The following is a 10,544-nucleotide window of genomic DNA, read 5'->3' as shown; positions in this document are numbered from 1 at the left end:
AAAGACTATGCAACTGCAAAGTCTAAAATATTTACTATCAGGCCCTTTATAGCATACTTGACAGAGGTTCTAGACAAGGACATAAGAAATAAGTGCAAGAGAGATGACCCACAGGGCTCCCAGAAACCTCATTGGCCCCTGAGGTACCTCTAGGCAAGATGTTTCTTTATCCTCTTAATTCAGAAACTCAACTCCAAGTGCCTGATTTTGTGGATAAACCCCAAGGAGCCTGCCAACTCTGAAAATCACTACAGCTATCTGCCATTTGCCATGCTCATTGCAGGTGAGGAATAATGAGAAGGGAAAATAAGTAGTATCAGTGGGAGGTTATGAATAATAAAAAGCTGTGTAATATTAGATAGACAAATTCAAGTTCATAATGAAATTTCCTTAAATTTGATAAAGATGCTGAAAATGTTCCTTGCAATTTTATTTTTATACTTACAATTTCTTTTTTTTTTTAAACAAAGCTCTGTACATAAAAATAAATATACAGAAACAACCCCATCAACTCTCTGCATCAGTAATCCTCGCTGGTGGGCTCACCATTTACAAGGAAGACATCATTCAACGCAACCTGTCACAGAGACTGTCCTACCAGCAAGGACCTGTTAACTTGAAGGATCATTGCCAGGTCTCTTTTATCAAGATCGCCAATCACTTGGAGGCCTTTAGCTATCAACTAGCAATGACCCATGAAATCAGTGAACACAGTCACTGGCTTCAGTGTAGTGTGACCAACTGCAACTACTGCCTAGTGGCCACGTCCACGCTCTATGCTGCCTTCAACCCTTGAAGAAACAGATGCAGTTAAGAACAGAAAGAAAGCCCCCTCCCCCTAGGTAGTCACTGTGAAAAGCATGCATAAGGCAATTGAGTCGAGGGTTAAGGATTCATCTTGCTAGTGTCAAAAGCAACACTAACAAGATTCTTAGCCTCATCCACCAGACGATGGACCTCTGCGTCCAGGTCTCCAGGAGCAGGCTCCACCTCCTTCACCAGACAAAGGGTTGTAACCTGTGACAAGAGAAAAGAAGCAGAACAGTGCTGGAAATGTTCTGTATCAAACATAAAATTGTGAGCCTGACGTGCAAAGCACTGCAAAGATATGGATTCTATTCTCACAAACATTTTCATACAACTTTCAGCTACCGTATGACAAAAAAAGTTTACATGGTCATTGCAGTTTGAACTGACTTTCTGGTGGGAATAAAACAAGCCATTCAGCTTCTCTGTTTTAACTCTCCTAACACGAAAAACTACCCAAACACACAAAAAAATTTGCCCCAAAACCTCTCAAGATGGCTGGATTTAAGTATATAAAGGCTTCTAACTGCTGTGCTTAATAAAATGTATACATTCAAATAAGAACTGCTCAACCTACAGAAAATAAATTTAAAAAACCAAAATCAAAAAGAATGGAACTCGTTACTTCCACCAGTCAGAACTGGGTAATCCACATGCCCTAGTCCCCAACCCCATCCCTGCCCACTCATTAGCTTCCTAAAGTTAATGGACATTTGGGGACCAGGTTGACTGATCAGGCTTTAGAGCCAGCAAGACCTTAAATGAGGTGGCTTTGCTCCTTACTTACTATACAACCTTTGGTCACTAACTCCCTGTGCCTCAGTTTCCTTATTTGTAAAGCCAGGCCAGTCAAAGCCCCTAGCTCCGGATGCATTCCATTTTCTACAATTCTCTCCTAAATACCACCACCACTCTTTGCTCTGAAAAACAGTCCTGGAAGACTATTCCTTGCCTGGAGCAAGAAAAAGATTTTAAAAAGCATTTCCTTTTCAGACACACCACTTCCCTACAGCAGGCCAGCTTTGGGTTTCGTCAGAGCCCAGCCCAGCTTGTGTCCAGTCTGCACAGAGCCCAGGTTCCAGACTCCTGACAGTCCTCCAGTAGGCCAGCCGGGCTTCCACACCTCTGCCTCTGCAGCACCTCCCCACAGAAAACCCCTGTCCCGGACGGAGGATAGTCTTTGGCCTAAAACTGGTTCCTACACAAAGTATTTTAATGCCTTTGCCCTCCCCTCTCTCAGGATTAACGGGAAACTCCTGGCAGATCACAAAGGTTACTTATTTTCATTTGTGTGGGAGCCCTGTCTTCCCAAAAGGATGTGAAAGTCCTTAAGGATGGGGTAAGGACAGACGGCTACGGTTAGAGGGCTCAAGGATGTTGCATGCAGAAGCTCTCTGAATGAACATCTGTCCATGCCTCCTTGGGGAAGTTATTTGTAAGAAACAAGGCAGCCCTGACTGTTAAGACCAAAACCCCTGTGTCCTAGCCCCTTGACAAACTTATTTGCAATACGTGTAAACTATTCCTCGCCCCACTTACCACTCCCCTTACAGGACTGTGTGGGATCAAGGGAGAATACTAAAATACAAGTGCAACCATCCCAATTATTTCCTGAGGGCCTCGAGTGACCTCCTTTTTCAACTGCCAATCAAATGCTGACTTTTGTGAGGCCAAGGGGTTATAGGCCTCCTGGAAACAGGACTTGAGCCCACATCCTTGCCCAAGGCCCACAGGGCTCAGCAGGTTGGTGACTTCCAGCCATTGAGGGCTGCTTTGCATCTGATTCTTTTATTTAATCTTCATAATCCTAAACTTAGGAATTAGTCTCAATTTACGGACAATGAAACAAGGAAAAAGAATCTTGTTTTTAAAGGTAAGTGTACCCTGTAATTGTTCAGAATGCTTTGATGTTTGGTACTTACCTCCTCGCCGCAAGGGCTTTCTGTCAAATTTTCGTTTTGGGATGACTGATGAAGTAGAAGGCCCAGGACTGTCTTCTTCCTGTTTGAACATACACAGGCTTAAGAATCTGGTTAAAAACATTCTACTCCAGGGACTTCCCTGGTGGCGCAGTGGTTAAGAATCCACCTGCCAATGAAGGGGACACGGGTTTGAGCCCTGGTCCGGGAAGATCCCACGTGCCGTGGAGTAACAAAGCCCACGAGCTACAACTACTGAGCCCGCATGCCACAACTACTGAAACCCATGCGCCTAGAGCCCGTGCTCCACAACAAGAGAAGCCACTGCAATGTGAAGCCCGCGCACTGCAACGAAGAGTAGCTCCAGCTCGCCGCAACTAGAGAAAGCCTGCGCACAGCAACAAAGACCCAATGCAGCTAAAAATAAACGCATAGATTTATTTTAAAAAAACAAAAAAACAAAACATTCTACTCGAAAAAAATCCACTAGGCCGAAGGCTACATCACCTGAGGCTTTCTTGTATTTCCTTTGTAACTTTTTCCTTCTTGCATGCTATCCCACATTTCAATCTTCTGTCTCCTTTTTTCTTCTTCAAGCTGAGGGAGAATCACACGTTGTACAGAATGAATTCATAAGCTGCCATCTTTCTCAAAGAAAATGTAATTTTGATAATTTTTAATTTAAACGTCCTTCAAAACACACCTTCACCTGCACTTTCTTCAGTTAATAAAACAGTTGTCATCTAGTGGTATGAGTTTAACTCACCAACAGAACCTTTTGTTTTTGTACACTATTAAAGAAAGCAAAAAGTGTCACGGAGAAAAGAATACCGACTCTTCTTCTAAACTGGACATTTTTGGTAATGTAGAGTAACGCTGACCTGGAAAGGGTGAACGTGGCTGGCAGGCCTGCTTTGTTGCTACCTGGTTGCGTCACCTGAGGAAAGTTACTTAACCCCTCTACTTCAAAGGCTATGAGGATCCAATGAGAGCAGATTTGAAAGTTCTTTGAAAGTCAAATACTATGGGAACAGAAAGGAAAACTAATCTCAGCAAAAAACTATGTCCAAAAATGAGCACCTGAGAAAGCTTATACAGTAATTATGCAGTAAGCAGGAGGGAAACACAGTGCCCTGAGTCTTTGACCCTGCTTCCTCCTCCTTGAAGAACAACTGGGTACTACAACTTAAGTTTACACAAAAGTCACTAACTCTCTATTCCCAGTAGACTCCAGACCCAAACTTTAGTTCATTCTGGTTCCAATTAAACTGTGATATCACAAAGATATGCAAGAAGATGCCTTAGAAAGCACATATCCAGAAATTTCTTGATGGCTTTCAGGGTTCATCACTGCTAAATCCACATGTCTGTCCCTTCATGCTTCCACTGTCTGCAAGTACAGGAGGTCAAAGAGGAAACAGTCTCTTGATCTGAAGGTTGTTTTATGCACATAGCTAACATGGAAAACACCAGAATGGAACACTGCTGACAAATCCTGAGACCACAAACAAGACAGCTGACTGAACTGTGGGTCAGGCAGATTCTGTTTGTTAAGTTTGTTAAATACACAGAACTACCACTTTAAAACTGAACATAGGCTTCTAACCTCTCTCCAATTTTAGGAGGCGCACATTACAATTTTTTAAAATAATCTTTTAAAAGTTTTCAGCTACATCAACAAATTGGATAAATGATCAGGCTGTTTTACTAATGCAAAAAACTCAGACCCTCAAGTCACTAATTTTGACACGTAGAAGGAATTCAACTTACTCTATGGCTCCAGAAACAAAACAAATGGTTGGAAATCAGCAAAGGAAAAACTAAAATAAAACTGCTTAAAAATGGCATCTATGTATACTATGCTGCCATTTCTATGTAAGAACGATACATGCATGTGTTTATATACGGATAAAATGTTTCTGGAAAAATACCTAAAAAACTTAACATGGAATGCTTGGGCACGAGTAGATAGGGGAGCAAGGAAGACAGAGACTTAATTTTCATAGGACAGAGTTTTGTATCATGAACTTGTTTTAACCTCATGTGGTTTAGAACACTACATAAATAATAGGAGTGTGCTAGTACATTTTAGGTTAGTGACTATTTAAGTGGAAGATGGGCAACCCACTGAACACTGAAGAAGGCTGCTGAGAAAGGTGACCAAGAGGGCCGAATGTGTGTAGTAGGTGTTGTCTTATTCTGTCCTTTCCCTCTGGGCTCCAGCCAAGCTGTGGAGACCAGCCATGTACTGGATGACCCTGCAGAACCAGCAGTGGCAGAAGGGCACTCCATACTGGAAACACCAGAGACACATGCAAGACCAGGAGGAAGACCAACTTCTCTGGCTTCCTTCTGATGAGAAAAAGAGGGGCCCAGAAAATCTGCACTGAAACTAGAAAGCAGAGTCTACACTTAGTTGTTTCAGTTACAGAGAATGGGTCCAACCGGGTGGGTGACCTGACTTCTGTGAAGAGCAGCACAACCCACCTGGCTTCTCAGGTCACTTCAATAGCAGCCTTAGGTTCTTCCTCCCCCCGCCCCCCCCAAACCTTTTACCACCCCCTACAACCAAACCATGTGTCTTTAAAAAAATCTTTCAAAACTCCATTTCCTGCTCTCCATCTTGACCCTGGGTTGAACCCATCGCCACCCTCCCCTGGCTCTCCTTCAGTCCACTGAAGAGCAGCCCCACCAAGCCAGGTCATATGACATGCACGGCTTGAGACCAACCATGGAGCAAGAGGCTGAATGTGTGTTCTGTGTGTCTGGTGGTACGGCTCCTGTACACAGCAAACGGTTTTGTGGGGTGAAATGCTGCTGTGAGGGAACCACTTAAAAGTAAAAACATAAATACAAGACACCTTTCTTTAAGAGTATTTCCCCCCTAAACAGTAAGAAATTGCATAAGGAAAACATCCTGAGCAATACTTAGCTAAGTGGAAATGATTCGGCCTGAAAGTTATTCTCTGTAACCACCCTAATGCGCGTGCACACGCGCACACACACTTATACCCACTAAACCTCAAATACCATGTATTCAAACTAAAACCAGTTCATACCTGTCTTAGTTTCTCCTTATGCTTTTCAACTTGTGCATTTAATTCATCTTGCATTTTCAAACGAGCAGCTGCTAAAGCCTCCTGTCGTTTAACAACAATATCAGGTTCTAAAATGTCAGAAAAAATTGGGATAAAGCACTTTGTGTAATATAAAATGGAAACTCTTGAGGTCTATATTACAAGTGTACAGAAGTCAGGCAATGCAAGAATATACTTTTACATGAATAAGTCTATTCTTCTGCATATATTTTACTGCTTAAGGCGGGGGCAGCGGACTATGCCATCACCACAGTCCATAGCCCTTGTTAAATATCCAAAGCATCAGAAATCTCTGTTCAAAACAGATTTCTGGGCTCCCTGATCAATTCCATGCCAGAGAGTCTGGCATGGGCTCCAAGACTGAAATATAAGTGGTCTGACGGCCAGTGAGATTCCATTCCACAACCTGGATACCTCCTAACACCCAGTCTCTAGGTTGACCAGAATTCTAGAAGACAACCAAGGAAAGATAAAGTTTTCTGATCATTAGTCATCACCTAATTAGCCCAGGTCTATACCAGAAAGAGGTAAAGATCGTTAGGTATTTTATCCTTGTTTTTACAGGGAAAAAAGAGAGAAAAATCCTTCCAGCTAGCATTAATAGAAATGACCACCCCAGATATCTGTTTTTATATGGTTTAGAAAACAAGGCAAATTATTTAAATACACAATCAAGTTCTCTATTTTACTCAGACCACTGTGTTTAAGGAGTACTAAGGGGAACTATGCAGTAGTTTGACTAATTTTGTAAACAAGGAAACAAACTAGAACTCTATGTTCACATCAGTATCATCCAAAGGATATGCGATCATCATTACTTACAGATAGTTAGCAGTGGAAACAGGTCACCTAACTGAATCCAGGGGCCAAAATAGCACAGGGGTGTGTCTGTGGTGACAGAGATGACTAGACCTTTATCTTTAAAAACAAAATTATAGTTCCACTTTATAGAAATGTGAATTGTGGTAACATTTGGAACTGTTGGATCATTCTTAGAATACAATTAATTATGTGTGCATTTTTTTAAACTAATTTTTCTAATAAAATTGTACAACACAAGGTAACAGCTTTCACTGCACATATACTTTTCGCAATGCTTCATTACAACGAACTCCTCTTCTGAGACGCCCATCCCATTATCTTATAAATCTACTCTTCAGTTGTTGGCAGGTCTCACAGAGCCAGGGATGGCTGTACCAGGTGACTGTTCTCTAACACCAGTCATCCACTTCACAAAATCCTGCAACTTAAGCAAGATTTACTTTGTACTTTGTAGTTTTTGTTGCATATACAGCCAACAACCAAAAATGCTGAGATAATGGCAGGACCACAGGGTTTCATGGGAGAGGAGAGTGAAGGAATTTTCTAAGTGTTTTTCTACTAATGACTACTTTTGTGTTATGTTTGCTTTCCTCCCCAGCCTCAGTCACTGTGGTGGCTCAGATGACTGATGACTTGTATTTATTTAATTATACTGCTATTCTCAAGACACTTAACCTTTATTTTAGATATGTCCTCAGAAACTGTAACTTCTAACTAGTTAAGAAGCTACTGTTTTAGAGGGAATGAGTTTTTGAAACAGCCAGGTGTAATCTGATATCAGGTCTGATAAGTAAGTTGTGAAAATCAAAATGCGGTGGATGTGAAGAACCAAGGCTAAGTTTGTCATTCACGATGGTTCTAGAGATAAATGAGACTTAGTAGGCAGACCCATAAGTACGGAGCAGCTGTGAAGCCTTCCCTTTAATCTCTCCTGTAAATGAAAAACCATGCAACACGATATGCAGTGAGCGCTTTACACACCATCAAGCGGGTTTTTCATCCCATCAAAAACTCTGAAAGTAAAACAAAACAAAACAACATATTGCAAATCACCAAAACCAACTTCCTAAGCATAAAAGTTTTCTTCCCACACTGATCAGAAACGTACTTCTTACTCTAAACAACAGACTAGCTTTTAAATACTAAAACAAGTAGGCGTAAAGCCACGCCTTCATTTGTTATCAGGCACTAACCCAGAGCAGCGGCAGCTCGATCCAGCTGCCTCTGCCTCAAGGCCCGCAGCCGGGTGGAGAGCTTCTGAAAGACCACGTAGAGAAGAATGCAGCTGAAGACGATGTACCAGCCATAGGTAGCCAGCAGGGAGCCCACTGAAAAGAAGAAAATAGTTTTCAAGAAACTAAAAATGATACTACCACTGGACTTTTGTATAACATTAAACAAAAGCAAAATAAGCGTACCTCCTGTCCTCAAAACCTTCACGGTGTAGCTGAAGACCTAAGTAGGCAGTTAAAATAGCGAGAAGTACAACAATTCAGGGATCACTGAGAAGGGACTTCTCAGCTACCTGGGGAATAGGACGGGCAAGTCCGGAGGACGTGGAGCACGCCAGCTGGGTTTTGAGGGGTGAAGGGAAGTGTATCCGACTCAGGAGGGCAAAGGCCTTTCAGATCCAGACTACATATAGAAAGGGGTGCCCATGGACGGCTGATACAGCGCCGGATTTGGGGGGCGTGCGTGGGGGTACGGAGTCGAGGGGCTGAGGCTTGAAGGCAAACGCCAAAGGCGGAGAGACCCCAGTAACCGCAAACCCGGAAGGCTTGCTTCGCATAAAGTAAAGGACTCGCGCAAAAAAGGGCCGACGGCAACGCCAGAGGAAGCACCGCTCTGGGAGGCCCGCAACGCCCGAGGAAGCACCGCTCTGGGAGGGCCTCCACGCGCGCTTCGGGACCACCGCCCGGCACTGCGTGCAGCGCCAACATCCGGCTCCCGGCCAGGTCCGGCCCGGAAGGCAGAGGAGAACGACTCACCGAACATGGCGGTCTGCCGAGGGTGGCGGCGCAAACCCGCTGCCCTGCGGCCCGCGCCGACTCACCCGTGACGTGAAGGAAGCGCATCCCCTCGGTCTCTAGGGCTGGCCGCGTGGACAGCTGATCCCCGTCCCGCTCCATGGCCGCCATCGCCTGGCCCGGCCCGGCCAAACCCGACTGCGTCAGCTCCAGCCTTAGCCTTCCGGCCGGCCCCTACGTACACGTGGCACGTCTGGGGCCGGCTTCCCGTCGTCCCGGCCAATCGCGTCGCGACCCGGCCCAGATGGTCGGCCTATCGCCGCGAGGGCGTGGCCGAAAGGGGGCGGGTGAGCGATCCGGGAAGGGCAGGGCGAGCCGTGGCCTGAGCAGACGCTGCGCACTGGGTGGTCTGGCGGCTGCCTGACTGACTTCCAAGCCGACTCCGTATCGAATGTTTACCTTTGCACTGATTGGACACCGAGGTCGCAGGAGGTTGGGGCCGCCGAGAAAAAGGATTTGCGCCCAGGCTCTTGCTCCGGGCGCATTGGGCAGCAGAACTCGGCAGATTGGCGATTCCCAGCCGTTGGGGGTTGCAGCCAAGGTCTGCCCCACCAAGCTGTAAAGAGCCTTCCCCTGCCGCTGCCGGTGTTAACCTTTCAGGCTAAGAAAGTCCCCGCCGACCCCCTCGGTTCTCTCCTCTGGAATCAAAACCTCTTGGGAAAGAGTTATCATAACAATGGCTCCAACACTCATTGAATCTTACTGAGTATCACAAGACGTCACATTATTTATAATAATGTCCTGGCTGTTTTCCCTGCCTGCAATGCCCTCCTCTACCCCCTTCCACTCCTCACCCGTCAACGCCTCTCTGAGCCCTACCTTAACCACCTTATTTGAAATTTGACCTTGAGGCATTTTTGGAGAAGGATTTAAAGTGAACGTACCCAGCTGTGTCTCAAAAGAAGGGTTGAGAATTAGGAAGAGAAAATAAAGAGCAGGCAATGACTTCAGAGCGCGCCGCCATCGCCACCGCCTTCACGAGCACCAACGCGAGGCTGAGGTACCACCACTGGGGCTTCCACCGCTGGTTGGCCTAGAAGTTCTTCAAAGGGATCACCTCCTGGAACCGCACAACGACATCTTCAGCGGTGTGTCAGAAAGCAATAAAAGAGGAGATTCTTATAGAAGGACTTGCGTTCATGGGCCATGGCAAATAGAAGACTGAAAGCTCTTCATCTTGAAAATGGGCTTCTCAAATCGGGATTGAGGACTCTGGATTTTAGCAATTAAGACTGAAGACCCATTGATTTGATGAGTTTAGAAGGAGGAATTTTATTCCTCCACCCCCCCCCCCAAGTTTCTGAAGATGATGAACTCTTTGCTTTGAGGTGGTTTCTCACTTGCCCTGGCATCTTGCAGGAACTCAGTGTGCTAAAACTGAACGACTTCTTGGGATTACAGTTGCAATACTTGGTCTGGGATCAGCTTAAAATATACCTTGTATGTAAATACTGATGAACTACTCAGGATGACTCTCTGTTTATACTCTGGACAGTAGGTACACTGTACTGGAGTCACTGTTCATGGAAAGAGCTGGTTAGGACCTCTCTATCAGGGAGTGAATGCTCTGAAAAAAGGATCTGGCACAACAGTTTCAGTCAATGCTTGGAGTGTCAACTAAAAAATTATTCACAGCCTAGAAGTTGAGAATTATGTTTTATTTGGCGGAAAGTTCTTAGGACTTCAAGCCAGGGAGGCAGCATTTCAAGTAACACTGAGGAGGCGTTTGCAACAAAGGGCAGGTAGTCAGAACATCAAAGATTACTGTTAACTAAAGAAAACCAGAAATCCCAAATGGAGTTTAGCGCTTTCCTATATGGGAAGATGCAAGAGACTGGGCTCACTGAAATCATTCCTTTGATCTGCACCTC

At 44.8% G+C, this 10,544-nt stretch overlaps 1 protein-coding gene across 1 annotated transcript; it reads right to left on the bottom strand.

Moving 5' to 3' along the window:
• Positions 1 to 415: 415 nt before the first annotated feature.
• Positions 416 to 8,874, bottom strand: SELENOS (selenoprotein S). Its single transcript, XM_081228552.1, is given in 7 exon segments — positions 416 to 1,017; positions 2,730 to 2,808; positions 3,234 to 3,323; positions 5,786 to 5,892; positions 7,840 to 7,974; positions 8,635 to 8,658; positions 8,661 to 8,874. Coding segments are annotated over 7 exon segments (639 nt in total). The 5' UTR covers positions 8,785 to 8,874; the 3' UTR covers positions 416 to 937.
• Between the last annotated feature and the right edge of the window lie 1,670 nt (positions 8,875 to 10,544).

This window comes from Mesoplodon bidens (assembly GCF_964165515.1).
Source record: "Mesoplodon bidens genome assembly, chromosome: 3".
Classification (NCBI taxonomy): Eukaryota; Metazoa; Chordata; class Mammalia; order Artiodactyla; family Ziphiidae; genus Mesoplodon; species Mesoplodon bidens.
Note: the sequence above shows the minus strand (reverse complement) of the source record. Positions and strands in the feature narration are given on the sequence as shown.